The sequence below is a fragment of the Schistocerca piceifrons genome, chromosome X, assembly GCF_021461385.2.
Source record: "Schistocerca piceifrons isolate TAMUIC-IGC-003096 chromosome X, iqSchPice1.1, whole genome shotgun sequence".
NCBI classification, from domain to species: Eukaryota; Metazoa; Arthropoda; class Insecta; order Orthoptera; family Acrididae; genus Schistocerca; species Schistocerca piceifrons.
The window spans coordinates 95,031,413-95,055,729 of NC_060149.1; the positions used below are offsets into that span (position 1 = coordinate 95,031,413).

General features: G+C 45.0%; 1 protein-coding gene across 1 annotated transcript in view; it reads right to left on the bottom strand.

Moving 5' to 3' along the window:
- Positions 1-24,317, bottom strand: part of LOC124722195 — a 417,264-nt gene that overhangs the window by 151,200 nt on the left and 241,747 nt on the right. The window contains exons 7-8 of the mRNA XM_047247393.1: positions 4,292-4,392; positions 4,053-4,216 (exon numbers count right to left, since the gene is read on the bottom strand). Coding sequence (XP_047103349.1) covers positions 4,053-4,216; positions 4,292-4,392 — 265 coding nt within the window. The remainder of the gene's footprint in view (positions 1-4,052; positions 4,217-4,291; positions 4,393-24,317) is intronic.

Here is a 24,317-nt window from a genome sequence, read left to right on the forward strand (position 1 = left end):
CCGCATTTGTATTTTTTTATTCATTATTTAACCTACTCCTGCATTACCCCTATTTGATTTTGTATTTATAACCCTGTATTCACCTGACCAGACGTCTTGTTCCTCCTGTCACTAAACTTCACTATATCTAACTTTAACCTATCCATTTCCCTTTCTAATTTTTCTAACCAACCTGCCCGATTAAGGGATCTGACATTACACGCTCCGACCCGTAGAACGCCAGTTTTCTTTCTCCTTATAACAACGTCCTCTTGAGTATTCCCCGCCCGGAGATCCGAATGGGGGACTATTTTACCTCCGGAATATTTTACCCAAGAGGGTGCCATCATCATTTAACCATACAGTAAAGCCGCATGCCCTCGGGAAAAATTGCGGCTTTCAGCCGTCCGCAGTACCAGCACAGCAAGGCCTTTTTGGTTAGTGTTACAAAGCCAGATCAGTCAATCATCCAGACTGTGCCGCTGCAACTACTGAAAAGGCTGCTGCCCTTCTTCAGGAACCACACGTTTGTCTAGCCTCTCAACAGATACCCCTCCGTTGTGGTTGCACCTACGGGACGGCTATCTGTATCGCTGAGGCACGCAAGCCTCCCCACCAACGGCAAAGTCCATTGTTCGTTGGGGGAGAGATGCAGAAGGCAAAGCAACTGTTTGTATGCAAGCCAGCGGGATGAAAACTACTGACTTCAGTCACCACTGAATGCATCTCACTCCACTGTGAGTGTTACGAAATGTCGTGACCGAACAACAGATGCCGAACAAAAGTGGCCGAACTGTGTGCCACTACGAGGCACACTCCTTCCGGGGGCCAGAGATGCTTACAGCTGCAGCTAGCTCGCAAGCAAATACCAGTTCATCTTTTCTAAAAATACTCTTGCCTTCTCGCACGCAAATGAGCCAGTGAGAGGAAATCACGATTCGCGTTTTGTAACTGCTTGAATTTCATTCGTCTTTCATGATGAGAGTGAACACCTAAAAGCTACTCTGATCGACTGAATTAAATATGTCCTCAACAACCATGTGTTTTGTATGCGTGTGTCTGCTTCTGGAGATAATTTACTGATGACACACTACGGTATCTGGCGTCCAGAAATAGATTTAAATCACTGCAATCAAATCAACTCGGTACAATACTGGAAGGGAGATAATTTCTAGCTGGCCGTTGTGGCAGAGCGGTTCTAGGCGCTTCAGTCTGGAACCGGGCTGCTGTTACGGTCAGCGGTTCGAATCCTGCCTCGGGCATGGATGTGTGTAATGTCCTTAGGTTAGTTAGGTTTAAGTAGTTCTAAGTCTAGGGAACTGATGGCCTCAGATCTTAAGCCCCATAGTTCTCAAAGCGATTTGAACCAGTTCCTATGAAAGATAATGGCCGATTTCTTTCCCCTTCCCTCTCCAATCGGAGACTGTGCTCCGAATCTAATAACTGTGTCATCTACTCGTCGCTAAATACTAATATTCCTTCCTTTCTTGTCAAAATGCCAACAAATGAAACTGCATCCTTCTTTATGTCTCACGACATTCATCCGAAGATACTGCGCTCAAATCCTAACTGGAAAGTTTTTTATTTGCCGCATAGTACTCAGAGCCATTTGAACCATTTGTGGTATCGATAGCTACGATGCCACGGCGTAGGTGCAAGTTCATAGGTTGGTACTACGACACGGACGCCGACGACAGCGCCCTCTAGCAGGCGCTGTTCAGCTCTACGAGCGCCGCTGCAGATTCTGCCCATTTGATTCAGTGGAGACGACCTAACAATATTGTTTCTACTTCATAGGGGGCAATTACTGACTTTGTTACTTCAATGATAGTTTGTCCTACTACTAGTGGCTATTAACTTTGATGCCTATCCAGTCGTACCTACGGGCTCTTCTGTGTAAAGTTACGTTTGTCATTGACTAATAATTAAATGTACTTTCACGTAAAAAGCTGTACCGAGAATCTTACCTCACCTGACCCTGCTCACTTCCTACATTTGGCCTACCCATTCAGTTTACAGGAGCAGACCCACGCGCCGCCTTCCACGCGGGATACAAAACCATTTTAGGAAATTTCTGTGTTATGTAAATTGAAGGTGGACGCTGGGGAAAGGACAAGAAATAATTATGTTAGATGCATCAGGACTTCACGCGGAATCAGCGGTGATGAGTGAAGACATATGCCAGCCCAGGACCAGAACCCGGGACCTCCTGCTTACTAGACAGTTAGGTTAACCACAGCACCACCCAGACATAGTGTTCATCGGAAGTACGCAGACTATCTAGGAACGCTCTCCGGCCGACTCACAATCCCACCGAAAGGCATCTACCCACAGACACCGTCCATGTCCTCCATGGTCGCTACATTTAAATTCCCGCTGGAGGTCGAACGTAAATGTGCATGCTTACTGAAGGTCGTGGATCAATTGTCCATCAAGGAGAGTCGATTATACACTACTGGTCATTAAAATTGCTACACCACGAAGATGACGTGCTACAGACGCGAAATTTAACCGACAGGAAGAAGATGCTGTGATATGCAAATGATTAGCTTTTCAGAGCATTCACACAAGGTTGGCGCCGGTGACGACACCTAAAACTTGCTGACATGAGGAAAGTTTCCAACCGATTTCTCATACAAAAATGACAGTTGACCGGCGTTGCCTGGTGAAAGGTTGTTGTGACGCCTCGTGTAAGGAGGAGAAATGCGTACCATCACGTTTCCGACTTTGATAAAGGTCGGATTGTAGCCTATCGCGATTGCGGTTTATCGTATCGAGACATTGCTGCTCGCGTTGGTCGAGATCCAATGACTGTTAACAGAATATGGAATCAGTGGGTTCAGGAGGGTAATACGGAACGCCGTGCTGGATCCCAGCGGCCTCGTATCACTAGCAGTCGAGATGACAGGCATCTTATCCGCATGGCTGTAACGGATCGTCCAGCCACGTCTCGATCCCTGAGTCAACAGATGCGGACGTTTGCAAGACAACAACCATTTGTACGAACAGTTCGACGACGTTTGCAGCAGCAGGGACTATCAGCTCGGTGACCATGGCTGCGGTTACCCTTGACGCTGCATCACAGACAGGAGCGCCTGAAACGCTGTACTCAACGACGAACCTGGGTGCTCGAATGGCAAAGCGTCATTTTTTCGGATGAATCCAGGTTCTGTTTACAGAATCATGATGATCGCATCCGTGTTTGGCGACATCACGGTGAACGCACATCGGAAGCGTGTATTCGTCATCAGCCGTTGTGATGGTATGGGGTGCCATAGGTTACACGTCTCGGTCACCTCTTGTTCGCATTGATGACAGTTTGAACAGTGGAAGTTACATTTCAGATGTGTTACGACCCGTGGCTCTGTCCTTCATTCGATCCCTGCGAAATTCTACATTTCAGCAGGATAATGCACGACCGCATGTTGCAGGTCCTGTACGGACCTTTCTGGATACAGAAAATGTTCGACTGCTGCCCTGGCCAGCACATTCTCCAGATCTCTCACCAACTGAAAACGTCTGCTCAATGGTGACCGAGCAAATGTCTCGTCACAATACACCAGTCACTACTCTTGATGAACTGTGATATCGTGTTGAAGCTGCATGGGCAGCTGTAGCTGTACACGCCATCCAAGCTCTGTTTGACTCAATGCCGAAGCGTATCAAGGCCGTTATAACGGCCAGAGGTGGTTGTTCTGGGTACTGATTTCTCGGGATCTATGCACCCAAATTGCGTGAAAATGTAATCACATGTCAGTTCTAGTATAATATATTTGTCCGACGAATACCCGTTTATCATCTGCATTTGCTCTTGGTGCAGCAATTTTAATGGCCAGTAGTGTATGTCCGAAGAATCAGACACCATGCGTTCGTATAGTTTGTTTCCTGTCGGGCGATGAAGTATCAGAGTAGACTGGGCAATATACACTTTGAATGAAGCTTTTGTCTGATATAATATCCAGTTGTTTCTGCAGAGGCTAACGTAAGTAACTGGTGAGACGTGTACGCCGGTGACATCCGATCAGTTTTCTTTTATGGCAAGTTGCCGTCGAGTGAGTAGGTAGGGAGCGTACTTGTCGGTGTGGTCGTCGTCGGGCTCGCAGTCGGGCAGGCGGCGGTGCGAGCGGCGCAGCGACACCACGTCGGACAGCAGCGTCAGCGTCGAGCCGAGCAGCGAGCAGGCCGAGGCGGGCTTCCGCTGCACGGCCAGCCGGTACTGGCGGTAGCGCAGCACGTACTGCGCGCCCAGCGCCAGCCCCGCTGCCAGCGTCAGCGCGCCCACCACCAGAGCGCCCACGCGGCCCGCCAGCGCCGCCCCCGCCGCCCCCGCGCCCGCCTCTCCCGCCGACCCCGCAGCCGCCGCCTGCGACGCCGCCGCTCCCGCCACGGCGACGCCCGTCTCGTTGCCGGAAGCTGCACAGTAACCGACCGTACGCTGCTTTATGCACTTCGGTCACAGGGTTCAATACTTGGTCCACTCCAATTACTTACACACGTTGTACATGACTGATTGACAATTCATAAAGTAAACAGTTGTTTAAATATAGGTGTTAAAACTATTAAATATAAAACAGAACGAAAAATCGAATAGTCTGCTGTAGCTGCTATAGACCCACGCAACTTTTTAGTAGAATCTTCTGGTGTATATACAGGGTGTTACAAAAAGGTACGGCCAAACTTTCAGGAAACATTCCTCACACACAAAGAAAGAAAATATGTTATGTGGACATGTGTCCGGAAACGCTTACTTTCCATGTTAGAGCTCATTTTATTACTTCTCTTCAAATCACATTAATCATGGAATGGAAACACACAGCAACAGAACGTACCAGCGTGACTTCAAATACTTTGTTATAGGATATGTTCAAAATGTCCTCCGTTAGCGAGGATACATGCATCCACCCTCCGTCGCATGGAATCCCTGTTGCGCTGATGCAGCCCTGGAGAATGGCGTATTGTATCACAGCCGTCCACAATACGAGCTCGAAGAGTCTCTACATTTGGTACCGGGGTTGCGTAGACAAGAGCTTTCAAATGCCCCCATAAATGAAAGTCAAGAGGGTTGAGGTCAGGAGAGCGTGGAGGCCATGGAATTGGTCCGCCTCTACCAATCCATCGGTCACCGAATCTGGTGTTGAGAAGCGTACGAACACTTCGACTGAAATGTGCAGGAGCTCCATCGTGCATGAACCACATGTTGTGTCGTACTTGTAAAGGCACATGTTCTAGCAGCACAGGTAGAGTATCCCGTATTAAATCATGATAACGTGCTCCATTGAGCGTTGGTGGAAGAACATGGGGCCCAATCAGGGCATCACCAACAATGCCTGCCCAAACGTTCACAGAAAATCTGTGTTGATGACGTGATTGCACAATTGCGTGCGAATTCTCGTCAGCCCACACATGTTGATTGTGAAAATTTACAATTTGATCACGTTGGAATGAAGCCTCATTCGTAAAGAGTACATTTGCACTGAAATGAGGATTGACACATTGTTAGATGAACCATTCACAGAAGTGTACCCATGGAGACCAATCAGCTGCTGATAGTGTCTGCACACGCTGTACATGGTACGGAAACAACTGGTTCTCCCGTAGCACTCTCCATACAGTGACGCGGTCAACGTTACCTTGTACAGCAGCAACTTCTCTGACGCTAACATTAGGGTTATCGTCAACTGCACGAAGAATTGCCTCGTCTATTGCAGGTGTCCTCGTCGTTCTAGGTCTTCCCCAGTCGCGAGTCATAGGCTGGAGTGTTCCGTACTCCCTAAGACGTCGATCAATTGCTTCGAACGTCTTCCTGTCGGGACACCTTTGTTCTGGAAATCTGTCTCGATACAAACGTACCGCGCCACGGCTGTTGCCCCGTGCTAATCCATACATCAAATGGGCATCTGCCAACTTCGCATTTGTAACCATTGCACTGACTGCAAAACCACGTTCGTGATGAACACTAACCTGTTGATGCTACGTACTGATGTGCTTGATGCTAGTACTGTAGAGCAATGAGTCGCATGTGAACACAAGCACCGAAGTCAACATTAGCTTCCTTCAATTGCGCCAACTGGTGGTGAATCGAGGAAGTACAGTACATACTAACGAAACTAAAATGAGCTCTAACATGGAAATTAAGCGTTTCCGGACACATGTCCACATAACATCTCTTCTTTATTTGTGTGTGAGGAATGTTTCCTGAAAGTTTGGTCGTACCTTTTTGTAACACCCTGTAATGCTGTTTCATATGGTGTAGGGATTAATTACAGTATGCCGCAGAGTGACAGCAGGCGTGGCTAGGCAATGTTCTCAGTGCTCCTCAATTGACAAAGAACCTTCTTATTCTTCTTCTTCTTCTGTTGTGGTCAATCCAAGGATTGGTTCGTAACAGCTACAATGGCAGCTTGTCTCCATTCTATGCGTCTTTCAGCTTTTCTCTTCATTTCTTTATAGGTGTTACATCCCACATCTTTCACGATTTGATCCATGTACCTCAGCCGTGGTCTTCCTCTTGGTCTTTTTCGCTCGACATATCCCTCTATGATTGTGTTCAGGAGTCTTTTATGTCTTAATAGATGGCCTGTAAATTGCACTCTTCTTTTAACAATGAAACTCCGGAAGCTTCTCTTCTCACCTGCTCTTTCCAGAACCACTTCGTTTGTGACCTTGTCGGTACATTTTATTTTGAGCATGCGTCTATAGCACCACATTTCAAAAGAATTTAGCTTCTGGTCTTCCTCTGTCCCAAGACTCCATGTTTCACACCCATAGCATGCCACACTCCACACATATCACTTCAAAAATGTTTTCCTGATTGCAAGGCTGATGCTCTTAGTGGTTTAGATGTTTTTCTTCTTGTTAAAAGCAGGCTTTGCTTGAGCAATTCTGCTTCTCACCTCTGCCTTGCTCCTTCCATTCCTGGTAATATTACTGCCCAGATAAGTAAGTTTATCAACTTGTTCAGCAGTTCATTGCCTATATGAACTTGGACTTTTATGTCGCATGCCATTAATTTTGGTTTTGCTTTATTAATTCTCATATTATGTACTTCTCCCATAACTTTATACATTATGTTCAGTAGGACTACAAGATCTTCTTCACTTTCAGCTAGGTCAGCTATATCATCGGCATATCATATCATATCTATTCGTTGGCCATGAATTACTACACCTGTCTGTGATGAATACCATGTCAGTGTTAAAATCACGTACTGTCATCACTTAACCGGTTAAGATATGTTCTTGTCGGCCTATGTCAAGCAACAGACAATGCCCCTTATAAATGTTACACAGGAAAGTACTGGGTCCAATAGCCGACACTCACATGTGCGTTTGTTTCCAACATAGTAGCTGACAACATAAGCTACGAGCATCCTGTGTGTTGTCCAGGCGTGTGCCACGGCTGCCATCCGGGTATGCAGAATGATGAAAAGATGAGCTGAAAGTAACATATTACCGAACTACTGAAACGAAGTTCAACGACTCTGCTCTTCCTAAGCTTACTAGCTTTGGAAACAAACAAGTAAGCTTTTTAACATATTTGATTTCTTTCCATTCGTTAATGCCTCATGGAATAATTTTTTGGGGTAACTTATCACATTGAAAAATGGTACTGATTCCACAAAAAGGCCAGTGAGAATGTTATGTGGCGTCCACCCACAATAATCTTGTAGGCGCTTCTTCAATGAGTTAGATATTTCAGCTGCTTCTTCACAATTTGTATATTCGCTAACAAAATTTTATATAAATAATCCACAAAATTTTGAGAAGAATAGTGGCGTCGATCTCTATCTATAACACTAGAACAATATAAAGATAAAGATACAGCCAAAAAATTCATTATTTATTTGCCCAATATCATAGAAGTCCAGAAGGCAAAACAAGAAAATCTTCAATCAAGTCGAACATTATTCGCGTAGAACAACTCCATCAATTTCATAGACACATATAAATTGAAAACTTACAGGAGCATGTGTAGACGAAAGAAAGAAGAAACTAAATTTAGGTGTATCATTAGTTTACATCAGTAATATCGAAGACTTATATGTTCATTCTTATTAAATATAAGCCAGGGTGCTATTTAGTAACTTGTAAATGGCCAGATCATGTATTCGTAGCCTAGAAACTACTTCGTTACACATAATTTTGATGAAAACATGCATACGATCTATGAAACTAAAACTTAATGTTACATAAAAATAACTACAAATGTATTTAAGTCGTTGAGTTAATTCCGACTTTACCGCCCGTGTTTCATTTACGTATACACCGACACCTACATCTACATACATGTCCCGCAGGCCACCATACCGTGCTTGGCAGAGGGTGTCCTGTACTACTACTGGTCGTTTCCTCTCCTGTTCCACTCGTAATCAGAGCGAGGGAAAGACCACTGTCTATATGCCGCCGTACGAGTTCTAATCCCTCTAACCTTATCTTCGTGGTCCTTCGCGAAATGTACGTTAACGGCAGTAGAGTCGCTCGGCAGTCAGCCTCAAATGTCGGTTCTCTAAGTTTTCTCGATACCGCTCCCGGGTAAGAATGTCGTCTTCCCTACACTGATTCCTATTTGAGTTCCCAAGCATCTCCGTAATACTTAAGTGTTGTTCGAACCTACCGGTAACAAATCTATCAGCCCACCTCTGGATTACTTCGATATCTCCCTCTAATCAACATAGTGTGGATCCCAAACACTCGAACCGTACCCAGCAATGGGTCACACTAATGTCGTATATCTGCGGTCTCCTTTATTTATTTATTTATTTATCATATGGCAATACAGACAAACAAGGAAGAAACAGACAGATCACTAATAAAACAAATGTTAATAATTGCAAACAAACATCACTAATATAACAAAGTTTAAGGATTACAAACAAACATAAAGTCTATTAATATAATCTATCGACTCTGGAGTTGCGAGCAGGAAGTCGTTGGGTCTCCCATTATAGGCTCTCCTGGAACACTCTTCAACAATGTGGCTGATGGTCTGATTTCCTCTGCAGTCACACTGAGGGGATGGTATTTTACCTCATTTATTCAGGGAGTAAGCACATCTGCCATGACGAATTCGAATCCTATTTAGAGTGGACCACGTTTTGCGTGGTAGGTCAAAACAAGGTGGCTTTTGTGTGATGCAAGGCATGTTATGATTTTGCCATGCGTTACATTTTTCAGACCATGCGTTTGTGATACTGAAACCTTCTTGTACACAAGTCCTTGCTGTTCTTGTTGGCGGGTTCCTAGATCGAAGCCTATTAGTGTTTGCAGCCTCACTGTCTTGGTGGATTGGCAGGCTTCGATTTCCCATGATGTTTTTATATTCACGTACAAGGGCGTCAGTACGTCACGGGTGTGGCGGCGCGATGTGGCTTAATATTGGGAGCCGTTGCGTTGGAGTGGGTTTAATTACTACAGAAATCATCCTTAGAGTGTTATGCAACTGGACATCCACCTTTTTTACATGTGGACTGCTTAGCCAAATCGGAGCACAGTATTCGGCAGCCGAGAATACAATTGCTAAAGCAGAGGTACAGAGAGTGAGCCTCAGGCTGCGATAGCCCGTATTGGTGGTGTTTCGTTGAATGGTTCGCACGTCGCTGACACTTGTTGATGGCCCAGCACTGAAATCTGCAGCAATTTTCGGAAGGGCTGCACTACTGTCACGTTGAACGATTCTCTTCAGTCGTAGTTGGTTTCGTTCTTACAGATGAAACACACTTTCTTAAAATTCTCTCCACAAACCTAAATCGACCATTCGCCTTCCCTACTACATTTCTTGCCTGCTCATTCCATTATATATTGGTTTGCAACGTTACGCCTAGATATTTAACCGACGTGACTGTATCAAACAGCACACTACTATTGATGTGTTCGAAAATTATGGATTCGTTTTCCCTACACATCTGCATTAACTTACATTTTTCTACATTTAGAGCTAGCTGAAATTCATGACGCCAACTAGAAATTTTACCTAAGTCATCTTGTATTCTCATAGTGTCATGCAATTTCAACAGCTTACAGTACACCACAGCATCATCAGCAAACAGCCCGAGACCACTGCTTACCCTGTCCGCCTATCACTTATATATATACACTGAAGACACAAAGATACTAGTACACCTATCTAATATCGCCTAGGGACTCCGCGAGTACGCAGAAGTGCCGCAACACATCATGGCATTGACTCGACTAATGCCTGAAGTAGTGCTGGAGTGAACTGACACCGTGAATCCTGCAGGGCTGTCCATAAATCCGTAAGAGTACGAGGGGGTGGAGATCTCTTCTGAAGAGCACGTTTCAAGGCATCCCAGATATGCTTATTAATATTTATGTATGGAGAGTCTGGTGGCCAGCGAAAGTCTTTAAACACAGAAGAGCGTTTGTGGAGCCACTCGGTAGCAATTCTGGGCATGTGGGCTGTCGCATTTTCCCGCTGGAACTGCCCAAGTCAGTTGGAATGCACAATGGACATGAATGGATGCAGGTGATCAGACAGGATGCTTACGTACGTGTCACTTGTAAGAGTCGTATATAGACGTATCAGGGGTCCCCTGTCACTCCAACTGCACACGCCCCACAACACAGCAAAGCCTCCACCAGCTTGAATAGTCCCCTGCTGACATGCAGGGTCCATGGATTCATGAGGTTGTCTCCATACCCGTACACGTCCATCCGCTCGATACAATTTGAAACGAGACTCGTCCGACCAGGCAACATGTTTCCAGTCATCAACAATCCAACGTCAGTGTTGACGGGCCCTGGCGAGGAGTAAAGTTTTGTGTTGTGCAGTCATCAAGGGTACACGAGTGGGCCTCAGGCTGCGAAAGCCCATATTGGTGATGTTTCGTTGAATGGTACGCACGCTGACATTTGTTGATGGCCCAGCACTGAAATCTGCAGCAATTTGCGGAAGGGTTGCACTTCTGTCACGTTGAAAGATTCTCTTCTGTCGTAGTTGATTCCTTTCTTGAAGTATTTTTTTCCGGTCGCAGCGATGTCGGAGATTTGTTGTTTTACTGGATTCCTGATATTCACGAAACACTCGTGAAATGGTTGTACGGGGAAATCACCACTTCATTGCTACCTCGGAGATGCTGTGTCCCATCGCTCGTGCGGCGACTTTAACACCACGTCCAAAATCACTTAAATCTTGATAACCTGCAATTTTAGCAGCAGTAACCGATCTAACAACTGCGCCAGACACTTGCTGTGTCACCGAGCGAGGTGGCGCAGTGGTTAGACACTGGACTCGCATTCGGGAGGACGACGGTTCAATCCCGCGTCCGGCCATCCTGATTTAGGTTTTCCGTGATTTCCCTAAATCGCTCCAGACAAATGCCGGGATGGTTCCTTTCAAAGGACAGGGCCGACTTCCTTCCCCCTCCTTCCCTAATCCGATGAGACCAATGACCTCCATGTCTGGTCTCCTTCCCCAAAACAACCAACCAACTTGCTGTCTCACTTAGGCGTTGCCGACCGCAGCACCACATTCTGCCTGTTTACATACCCCTGTATTTCAGGCCGGCCGGTGTGGCCGAGCGGTTCTAGGCGCTTCAGTCTGGAACCGCGCGACCGCTGCGGTCGCAGGTTCGAATCATGCCTCAGGCATGGATGTGTGTGATGTCCTTAGGTTAGTTAGGTCTAAGTAGTTCTAAGTTCTACGGGACTGATGACCTCAGATGTTAAGTCCCATAGTGCTCAGAGCCATTTTGATCCTGTATTTCAATACGCATGTCTATACCAGTCTCTTTGGCGCTTCAGTGTAGAAATTAGCAGCGATCCTGTCACACTTTCCTGGGGCTCTATACCTTTATCTCTGATGAGTACTCGCCGTCGAGGACAACATATTAGTTTCTGTTACTTAAGAAGTTTTCAAGCCTATCACATATTGGGAACCTATTACTTATGCTCGTACCTTCTTTAACAATCAGCAACGTAGCATCACCTCAAACGCCTTAAGGAAGTCTAGGAATACAGAACCTGCCTGCTGCCCTTCATCCATAGTTCGCAGGATACCATGTGAGAAAAGGGCAAGCTGAGATTCGCACGCACGATGCTCTCTAAACCGTGCTGATTTGCGGACAGAAGCTGTACGCTCTCAAGAAAATCTATTATATTCCAAATGAGAATATGTTCAAGGATTGTGCAGCAAACCGATGTTTAGGATTTTAGCCTGTAATTTTAGAGATGCGTCTTTTACCCTTTTTATATACAGAAGTCACGTGCGCTTTTTTCCAGTCGTTTGTCACTTTGTGCGTGGCGAGAGATTAACAATAAATGCAAGGAAAAGTAAGGGGCCAATGCTGTAGAGTGCTCTGCATAAAACCGAAAATGGGTTCCATCAGGAACTTGTGACTTATTTGCTTTCATCTCTTTCAACTGTTTCTCTGTGCCAGTGGTGATTATTACTATATCGTCCATACGGGAGTCTGTACGATGGTCAAATGACGGTATGTTTGTACGATTCTCTTGCGTGAACAATTTCTTAACTGTGAAATTTGAAACTTCAGCTTTACTTTTGCTACCTTCTACCGCCACACCAGACTGGTCAACGAGTGACTGGACAGAAGCCTTAGACCCGCTTACCAATTTTATGTAGGACCAGAGTTTTCTAGGATTATCGGCAAGATCTATTGCTAAGGTATGACGGTCGTAGTTGTCATAAGCTTCGCATTTCGATCTTTTTAGAGACGCACGGATTTCTATTCAATTTTGCCTGTCGCTATTTGCACGTTCTCTTTTGAACCGAGAATGCAACAGCCTTTGCTTCGTCAGAATTTTTTGAATTTCATTGTGAAACCATGGTGCGTCTTTTTCGTTCTTAATCCACTTGCTCTCCATATACTTCTCCAGAGTATGATTTACAATCCGTTTCAACTTTGCACATAATTCCTCTAGCTCTATCGCACTGGTACTAAATAATGTCAATTCATTGTCTAAGTGGGATAGTAACAACTGTCTATCTGCTATTTCTCGCAGAAATGATCTTCTAGCCTTCTTGACTGATTTCTTAACTTTATTAACCAAAGACACTATTACGGATATGTTGTTGTTGTTGTGGTGTTCAGTCCAAAGACTGGTTTGATGCAGCCCTCCATGCTACTCTATCTTGTGCAAGCTTCATCTCTCAGTACCTACTGCAACCTACATCCTTCCGAATCTGCTTGGTGTATTCATCTCTTGGTCTCCCTATACGATTTTTACCCTTCACGCTGCCCTCCAACACTAAATTGGTGATCCCTTGATGACTCAGAACATGTCCTACCAACCGATCCCTTTCTCTAGTCAAGTTGTGCCACAAACTCCTCTTCTCCCCAATTTTATTCAATAGCTCCTCATTAGTTATGTGATCTACCCATCTAATCTTCAGCATTCTTCTGTAGCACCGCATTTCGAAAGCTTCTATTCTCTTCTTGTCCAAACTATTTATCGTCCATGTTTCACTTCCATACATGGCTACACTCCATACAAATAATTTTAGAAACGACTTTCTCACACTTAAACCTATACTCGATGTTAACAAATTTCTCTTCTTCAGAAACGCTTTCCTTGCCATTGCCAGTCTACATTTTATATGCTCTGTACTTCGACCATCGTTAGTTATTTTGCTCCCCAAATAGCAAAACTCATTTACTACTTTAAGCGTCTCATTTCCTAATCTAATTCCCTCAGCATCACCCGATTTAATTCGACTACATTCCATTATTCTCGTTTTGCTTTTGTTGATGTTCATCTTATATCCTCCTTTCAAGACTCTGTCCATTCCATTCAACTGCTCTTCCAAGTCTTTTTCTGTCTCTGACAGAATTACTATATCATCGGCGAACCCTCAAAGTTTTTATTTCTTCTCCATGGATTTTAATACCTACTCCGGAGTTTTTTTTACGGATGTAACTACAGTTAAAACGTTATGAGATGCGATGCGAGCAAGGAAGGCTGCATGTTATATATATTCTAGAAACCAGTAACAGCTGCGTTTTCATCTTGCGGATTATTACAGAAAATGACGTCTCCCGGCGGATTATGAGCTACAAGAGAATAAACATAAAGGCAGGCCATCTGAATATAATGTGACTGTCTAAACCCGTCGTAACTATTAAATCATTTTTTGCGGCTGCGACTGTGTAAAATATTTATTCTATCAGTAAATTAATAAAAGTTCAGGCAGAATAACAGGTGAGCGCCGATTTCAGAGCACTGACTTGGTCTCATAAAAAATAATTTCACATGATAGTAAAGATTTCTAAGCAGTGTATTAGCAAATGAATATCTGTGCTCAGATTGTGCCTGTTGAACCGTCAGGTTGTTTTATGAAGTATGGAAATGTCATGTGGTATTGTTGGCTGGGATATACCACAGGGTGGGTACAGCCGTCGGTCGGTAACGCTGTTCCTCTTCCATGCTCCTTGGCCCTCTTTCCAAGTGTATGTGTGAGAGCTGTGTCGTGTGAGTACAATAAATGAAAGTGCTAGGGTGATTCGTTTGAGAAGGTCCAGGCCGATTTCCGCTCCCGTCCCTCCCTATTGCGTTAATGATCTATGTCTAATAACTTCGACGTTGATGAATGGCTAATCATTTTCCTTCTTTTATTACGTGAGGGGCTTTTTGTTAAACAAAATTACAGTAGTATGATGAAATAATATAATCTACAGTTTTTCTTATTATTTGAGAAACCGCTGAGAGTCTTACAACAGAGCGCGACAGAATTCATTTTTTGTTTGGAGATGGATCAGTTGGCTGCAAAATTCCCGCGCTGTGATGATAAAAATGTCCTAAAAACTAGACATTAGGATACCTCGAAAGTAACTAGGATTCATTAAGAGTGTTCCTGTTCAACGTCTCAGATAGTTTTGAGTGCCTGGAGAAGTATACAGCAGGAAATCAACAGCCCCTTCCGGCATTTCACCCGTTGCAGAACACCTCGACTCCTCAGTCGCCATGAACTCTTTTTTTGGATGATGCATCGAGAATATTGTCTCCGCCATAATATGCTCATAAGGTTCTACTATCTATAACATCGTTCAGGCGAAGTGAAGGAGACTCAAAAATCGTTTTTCAGTACCGGATGTCGTGTAGTTATCTCCATTTCGTATGTAATAAATTTGCCACTGGTGTAAACGCGACTGGCAATGAAATTCGGTAAAAAGTATACTGTTCCAAAAATATCAGGACTATTAATCTTTCGTTTGTTAATGGAGGGTAAATTTGAACTGTGTAATGTTACAGAGATAATGATACAAATCAATGACCGTTCTATGGTTTTCGACACGGAAGGAGCGATCTTATCAGTATACAAAAAGCTCCAGGCGCTAATATTTGTGGCGTCTGTGTAATTTTAAAGCACGTGCCCGTGAGCTTCGGGCATAAATCTGCTCACTTACGCCGGAACGTGACCGCAGTGGCTTCGTGTTACATGATCTGATAGCAACGTCCACTGTTTCCGTGTGTGCAGCTGCACATTTCTTTAAAATTGGTGTGAGTTCGTAGTGATCCATCTGTATAACGTCTGTATAAGAGAAAGTAACGCACATTTAGCTGGTAAAGGGCATTTACTAGAATATTACATATTCTGTCATGTTCTATAATTAATCATCCTGAGTAATAAGGCATTTACGATAATGCAGTGACTGTGTTGTTAAGGAGTACTATGCAACGTTCCTTTGGACATGCGGTGACTGTAGGCGCAGTGAAATACTTGAAATATATTCGCAGTTGCGAAAACGGACAACTATCAATTGTATAATGGAATAACGACAATGAAAATTGTGCCGGACCGAGATTCGAACCGGGATTGCCAGCTTTACGCGAGCGATCACCTTAACCGCTTTGGTTATCCGTGCACGACTCACTGCCAGATCCAAACTTCCGTATGTCGTCGTTCATCTGTCACAACCTGCACTCGAACACGTTATGTAATTCGCGTACAGGAGGAAAAATGTGTAAAGCGGGAAATCCCGGTTCGAGTAACGGTCCGGTAAAAATTTTCCCTGTCGCCATTCCATTATACCCCTACTGGTTGTCCGTATTCGCAATTGCAAATACATATCATGTAATAAGGTACTATCGTATGTCGACTCTACGTAGCTTAAGCATAATTTTAAATGCTTTTTTGGGGTCGTTGGCCGGACTTATAGGACCATCCGTCACGTTGGTACCACATGGACTGTCTTACATCCAATGGGATGTCTTCTGACAGCATATCTGCTAGAAAATGTAGATCTACATCTACATGGATACTCTGCAAATCAAATTTAAGAGCCTGGCAGAGGATTCATCGAACTACCTCTACAATTCTCTATTATTCCAATCTCGTATAGCGCGCGGAAAGAATGAACACCTATATCTTTCCGTACGAGCTCTGATTTCCCTTATTTTATCGTGGTGATCCTTCCTCCCTATGTAGATCGGTGTCAACAAAATATTTTCGCATTCGGAGGAGAAAGTTGGTGATTGGAATTTCGTGAGAAGATTCCGTCGCAACGAAAAACGCCTGTCTTTTAATGATTCCCAGCCCAAATCCTGTATAATTTCTGTGACACTCTCTCCCATATTTCGCGATAATACAAAACGTGCTGTCTTTCTTTGAACTTTCTCGATGTACTCCGTCAGTCCCACCTTGTAAGGATCCCACATGGCGCAGCAGTATTCTAAAAGAGGACGGACAAGCGTCGTGTATCTCCTAAGTAGGTTGTTGTATTTTCTAAGTGCCCTACCAGTAAAACGCAGCCTTTGGTTAGCCTTCCCCACAACATTTTCTGTGTGTTCTTTCCAATTTGTTCGTAATTGTAATATCCAGGTATTTAGTTGAATTTACGGCTTTTAGATTAGACTGATTTATGGTGTAACCGAAGTTTAACGAGTTCCTTTTAGCACTCATGTGGATGACCTCACTCTTTTCGTTATTTAGGGTCAACTGCCACTTTTCGCTCCATTCAGATATTCTTTCTAAATCATTTTGCAGTTTGTTTTGATCTTCTGATGACTTAAATAGTCGATAAACGACAGCGTCATCTGCAAACATCCGAAGACTGCTGCTCATATTGCCTCCCAAATCGTTTATATAGATAAGGAACAGCAAAGGGCCTATAACATTACCTTGGAGAACACCAGAAATCACTTCTGTTTTACTCGATGACTTTCCGTCAGTTACTTCGAGCTGTGACCTCTCTGGCAGGAAATCGCAAATCCAGTCACATAACTGAGACTATATTCCATAAGTACGCAATTTCACTACGAGCCGCTTGTGTGGTACAGTGCGAAAAGACTTCCGGAAGTCCAGGAATACGGAATCGATCTGAAATCCCTTGTCAATAGCTCTCAGCACTTCATGTGAATAAAGAGCTTGTTTTGTTTCACAGGAACGATGTTTTCTAAACCCATGTTGACTGGGTGTCAGTAGTCCGTTTCCTTCGAGGTAATTCATTATGTTCGAACACAATATAGTTCCTAAAATCCTGCTGCATATCGACGTTCAGGAAATGGGCCTGTCATTTAGTGGATTATTCCTACTACCTTTCCTGAATATTGGTGTGACCTGTGCAACTTTCCAGTCTTTGGTTACGGATCTTTCGTAGAATGAACGGTTGCACATGATTGTTAAGTATGGAACTAATGCATCAGCATACTCCAAAAGGAACCTAATTTGTATACAGTCTGGACCAGAAGGCTTGCTTTTATTAAGTGATTTAAGTTGCTTCACTACTCCGAGGATATTTAATTCTACGTTACTCATGTTGGCATCTGATCTCGATTCGAATTCTGGAATATTTACTTCGTCTTCTTTTGTGAAGGCATTTCGGAAGGCTGTGTTTAGTAACACTGCTTTGGCAGCACTGTCTTCGATAGTATCTCCATTGCTATCGCGCCGAGAAGGCATTGATTGTTTCTTGCCTCTAACATACTTCACATACGACCAGAATCTCTTTGGATTTTCTGCCAGGTTTCGAGACAAAGTAGATACCAGGGCTATTCGGAAAGCAAGGTCCGATCAGTCGCGAAATGGAAACCAAAAATGTTTTATTTGTAACAGTCAGCTAAACCTTCTAGCTACTTCTCTACGTAGCCGCTGCTCCGACTGAGACATTTTTCTTAGCATTGTACCAACTTTCCAATATTCTCGTCACAGACGGCAAGCGCCCCTGCTTTCTGTCGATTTCCACACTGATCTCCAGCTTGTTGCCTGTGCCAGAATGCTGTCCTCATAAACAAAAAATGGCTCTGAGCACTATGGGACTTAACGTCTATGGTCATCAGTCCCCTAGAACTTAGAACTACTTAAAGCTAACTAACCTAAGGACAGCACACAACACCCAGCCATCACGAGGCAGAGAAAATCCCTGACCCCGCCGGGAATCGAACCCGGGAACCCGGGCGTGGGAAGCGAGAACGCTACCGCACGACCACGAGATGCGGGCCCTCATAAACAACGGTTCATGTGAGAAGAGATGAAAATCAGATGGAACCAATTCCGGGCTGCATGGTGGGTGATCAAACACATCCTATCGAAAACACTTCAGGAGCGTCCTCTTTATCCCTGCAGTGTGCGGTCGAGAATTGTCATGAAGAAGGTAATGCATGATATTACGTCTTTTGGCGTGCAGGAAATCAGGCGTAATCTGTCACAGGCACTCATACTTTGCTTGAGTCATCATTTTCTAGGCACCTTTAGTGCTAACTACGCGCTCAGAACTGAAAAGAGCGACTTGACGCGATCGACATGCATACGAGAGACACTGTCTAACGTATCTATGCAAAGCTTCATCGGATTTTTGCTGTTATTTCCATTTCGCGATCGATGGGACTTTACTTTCCCAACAACCAGTAATGTTTATCTGGAAGATGATTTGCCCACAGTTTGTGAACGATACTTCATCCTCAAAAAAAATCTTTAATAGAAACACCGCATCAATTTACAGTTGACACCATTCGGAGAACTTTAACCGATTTTGGAAATTATTTATTCTCAGAGTCTTTCGCGGTGGCATGCCTGAATAAAATCTCGGTTTGCAAGCGGCGTCACTTCGAATAAAACACTCGAGCTTTCGACAGCTGTTTCCGCCATTGCCATTAGGAGTTAAAAACAGCACACTAACCGATAGTTGAACGTAAATAGTTGTATCACCTTGTACAAAAGAATGATATCCTGAAGACGTTAGTTCACAGAGAAAAGATTATTTGTGACGACGACCATCTACAGTCTGGATTGCAGCTTTTGAGACGGGTGTTACAGATAGGGAGACATTACAAACTCTTTACGGAGCCACCGACGAATGACGCCTCTTAAATTGACGGAATAGGCGAAGTCGTCTGTATTCCTTCCGTACTGTGGACCAACAAGAAAGAAGGGATGAGTACTGCGGGGACATGCCTCCAAGATACGAAATATGTTACGCCCCGCTAAGGACAACGGTGGTCTTGGAGTGCCCGATGTGCGTGGTGATCCTTGCGAATGCGGCAGCATTTAAACAGACCAAATGGTTCTTATTGCCGCTGAGCGTTGTACTGACAAGGGAACCTTCCCATCGCACCCCCCTCAGATTTAGTTATAAGTTGGCACAGTGGATAGGCATTGAAAAACTGAACACAGATCAATCGAGAAAACAGGAAGAAGTTGTGTGGAACTATGAAAAAATAAGCAAAATATACAAACTGAGTAGTCTATGTGCAAGATAGGCGACATCGCGGATAGTATGCGCTCAGGAGCGCTGTGGTCCCGTGGTTAGCGTGAGCAGCTGCGGAACGAGAGATCCTTCGTTCAAGTCTTCCGTCGAGTGATAAGTTTACTTTTTTTATTTTGACAAAGTTATGATCTGTCCGTTCGTTCGTTGACGTCTCTGTTCACTGTAATAAGTTTAGTGTCTGTGTTTTGCGACTGCACCGCAAAACCGTGCGATTAGTCGACGAAAGGACGTGCTTCTCCAATGGGAACCGAAAACATTTGATCGCAAGGTCATAGGTCAACTGATTCCTCCACAGGAAACCACGTCTGATGTATTCTATACGACACTGGTGACAGCATGTGCGTCACATGACAGGAATATATTGTCGACCCACCTAACGTGTGCACTTGGCGAATGGGTAAAAAGATTCTTCTACCTTACCCGATTTAGGTTTTCTTGAGGATGTGATAATCACTCCCAAAAAAGTGATGAAAACATAAGAGTTTGTGACATAAACTCCAACAAATGAATGCAACAGTTTCACAGTCGCACAGTTTTCCCTGTGCTCTGTCAAAACATATGTTTTTAACGTTTTCAAATTTTTCCGTGTGTAGATCGTCAAATCCTGCATATGTCCAAGCAAATCTGAACATGTCCTGGAATTTTGGAGAGCGAAGTGATTATGTGTGAGTGCCTGAACTTTGATAATTGTCTGAAAGTAAACAATTAAAATTTTCATTCGAGGGAAGACTTGAACCAAGGACCTGTCGTTCCGCAGCTGCTCACGGTAACCACGGGACCACGGCATTCCTTACCTTACCGTATCCTTGTTGTTGCCTATCTTCACATGGACTACTCAGTTTGTATATTTTGCTTATTTTTTTCATAGTTCCACACAACTTCTTCCTGTTTTCTCGATTGATATGTGATCAATTTTTCAAGGACTATCCACTGTGCCAACTTATAACTAAATCTGAGGGGGGTGCGATGGGGAGGTTCCCTTGTGAGTGTAGGCCGGCCGGAGTGGCCGAGCGGTTCTAGGCGCTACAGTCTGGAACCGCGCGAACGCTACGGTCGCAGGTTCGAATCCTGCCTCGGGCGTGGATGTGTGTGATGTCCTTAGGTTAGTTAGGTTCAAGTAATTCTAAGTTCTAGGGGACTGATGACCTCAGAAGTTAAGTCCCATAGTACTCAGGGCCATTTGAACCAGCCATATTGAGTGTACGCGACATATCAAAGAGAAATTGTGAGTTCGGCGAAGGCTGAACATTGCCTGAAAAACAGGCACAAAATTCAATTTGGAAAGAAGATTGCCTTAGCTCGCGTGTCACAATATTTGAGTTCCATTTCAAAGAGCAGCTGAGATCATAATAATCCGCGACAGTTTTAATCGACACCAGGATTACACGCTGAGTATGACATGTCGGTGGTGTTTGGAAATCGAGGGGAAGCAAGGACGGATGCTTGACGCTTTTAGGGACGTAGGAGCGACAGTTTCAAACGTGGTGGCATACGACGTCACTCGGATCCGCAGCGGGCCGCAGCTGTTATCACGTGTCCTCCACGCGCATGCGTAACCTCTGTCTTCTCTGGAAGGTTCCAGAATGTACTACCGAGCCTGTATAAATGGCGCACCGTTCCCGTCTCTTAGTCGCTACCCAGTCGTCGTTCACGCGCGGCAAAGAGATGTGGTGGGTCCGCCCTGAGTTTCGTCGAGCGTTGAATAGAGCTACGGGTGTGGCGGATCGCCATCCGGCGGAGCTTGCACCGTTGGAGGCCGCATTTGGCTCCGCACGTACGTCGACTTGACCTATGTATCTGAACGTGAGCAGGGTGGTGACTGATGATAGCGACGCGGAGAGTGCTCCTTACGTACCGCAAAGGAGCGCACAACTCCTTGATGAGATGAGGAAGCGTCGAAAGGCTGTGCTGTTCCGGTTCGACAGCGAGCAGCGGAACCGTGACGCACATGCGACCGGTAAGGAAAGAAGGGAAAGAAGAGGTGGTGGGTCGCTGTTACTACTACCGGTGGGAAGAAGCGGTGTAGTAAACATCAGCGCTGCGGGCCGTGCCCGCAACCGCGTCGTGTCCCAGAGCAACCAACAGAGCACACAAGCGTCGTGTGTCGTCAAAATTTGCGGCTCGCCTGGCACAGCATGCCAAAGCAACTGCAACCCTCACTGCCAAACGGTTCCTACCATTGTCGGCGGAGCGCGAGCCAACAGAAAGCAACCGAATGCAGAAGTGGCCAGGTCCAACCCAGTGCTCTTCGCCTTGGCGATCCGAGCAGAGGCCAGCACCAATAGTAACTGAAGTCAAAGACGACTACAGAGGATTCCTGCAGCCCCTCGAGTAGTGGACAACCTCCGACTACACCCTGAGCTCTGTGGGAAACGACTCGATGCGAGTTCAGCTTGTTAACTATGACGACTTCTAGAAGATGGTGAGCGAGGCGACAGCGCTTTCGCTGTCCTCCTGCTCGCTCGTCGCCGTTACAGAACCACTCATCAAGGCCGTCTCCAACGGTTTTCCATGCTGTACGGACCCTGATCTCCTGAAAGAGGAGCTGGAAGAGCTCACATTTAGGACGCGCACAATGACGTGCGTCATGTCCCCCGGGATACAGAGTCTCCGTCTCTCTTGGTTATTGCAGCCGGAAACCGAGAGAAGGCTCTTCCAACTGAAGAAGCTGGCCTACACAATGGTCACCGTCGAGCCACTGAGGCCAAAGAGAGGCTGTCTCAGTGCTTTTGCTACCAAAGAGTGGGGCACGTGACATGCCACTGCACCTTCATGTAAGCGTAGGTGAAGTGTGCGGGTGGCCAAAAGAGATCAATTTGCCTGCATCTGAAGACATACCCACCAAAGTGCAATGCCAAGAGAATTGCGAGTCATCGTGACTGTGAGAAATTTAAGGCCATGTTAGCTCGTGAAAGTGGCGTGCCCTGCAAGGGGATGGACGATCGCTCCGCCTGACGTTCGTTCCCAATCAGACGGACAACGGAAGGCCAGACTATCACCGCCAGGACGGCTCCAAGGCCGCCTAGAGATGCTCTACACCTGGAGGCAGCAGAGAAAGCCTCGTATGTGCCAACAGGCGTAACAGGATGAGCATTCCAGACGATCACTGAGATAAGCCCCCCAGGGGCAAAATCAGATACAAAAAAGTGGTTGAAATGTCTCTGAGCACTATGGGACTTAACATTTGAGGTCATCAGCCCCCTAGAACTTAGAACGACTTAAACCTAACTAACCCAAGGACATCACACACATCCATGCCCGAGGCAGGATTCGAACCTGCTACCATAGCGGTCACGTGGTCCCAGACTGAAGCGCCTAGAACCGCTCGGCTACTGTGGCCGGCTCAAAATCAGATACCTAGCAGAGGTCACCAGCACCGTGGCAGGCGGCAGTAGCAGAAGCACTACTACTTCTGAGGCAGTGCACTGTCACAGTACAAGATCTGCCATGACCACTGTCGACCTGACTGCACTCTTCGCCTTGCTGTGTACAGTGCTTATCAAAGTGTCATAACTTGCATAGACCCTGCAAGAATTCGTCGATGCAGAGGTGTCGACTGCCCAAGCAGCCAGTCGACTGTACCATAGCCGGCGCGCAAAACTCGCTCCCAACGTGGTCCATGCTTAGAACAGTGATATCAGGCCAACTGCTGGTTTCCAGTGAGCTGACAGCACTGCTACCTGCGATAGACGTCGTAACCCACTGAAAAGGGGATCCAAGCTGGTACAACAAGAAAAGGAGGTATAAGAATTACATTCACAGATCCTGGAGGCGAAGCACAATGTGCTGGTACTTGTATTGGTACTTGAATTACGTAACCATTACGTCAGCTCACCTCAACCTCTCGATACCAGCAATATTCTACTGTGTTTCTGTAAAGTAGTTGACATATTTCTGAGACAACATTCAGATTTGATTTCATTAATGTAGAGGTATTTTGATACATCGATATGTTTGTATTGCAATGATATTATTCTTATGTGTATTCTTTCTTTTGTCACTATGATCTTTGACATACTTGTAACTCTTGATTTTTGGGCGCGTAAGCAGAGAGTTAGAGAATCGGACCTGAAAAAATGTCAAGTCTTGGACGTCATGTTCGAAAGACGCATATTGTAGTCAGCTTGTAAAATGTGAACTTTAACAGTGAGGAAGATGTTTTCAAGTATGTTTTGTATTGTGAAGTGATGTTTTGTGTGTTACGAGATATTGCAACAAAAGCAATAAAAAGGAAGTGTAACCTAAATTCGGAGTGCTGATTATTTTTTTACATCACCATTGTGCTAACTTTCAAAGATTTAATCTTCAAGAATGGTTTGTGAAACACATCTATAAAACTTTTGAATATCGCATAATAAAACCTAGGCCTCTTTGCATCCGAGCTTGGAATCATCACTACCTAGATTTTCGAAGATTGAGCCATGATTTTACAACGAGACCAGCGTGGGAAACACGAAAAGATGCGTGCCTAGTTTATTCATTGTTACATGAAATGACTTTATGAACTGTGCTCTAATGACACCTGCCACATAATAACTTTGCTGTTGCCCGAAAATGCAGTATTTAGCAGCGTGAGCAACACCACAATCATTATTAAATTTTGACCTTTGTTGTGGTAGGGTTGTTAGATACTCCACCATCACCAGTGGATGAACGACTG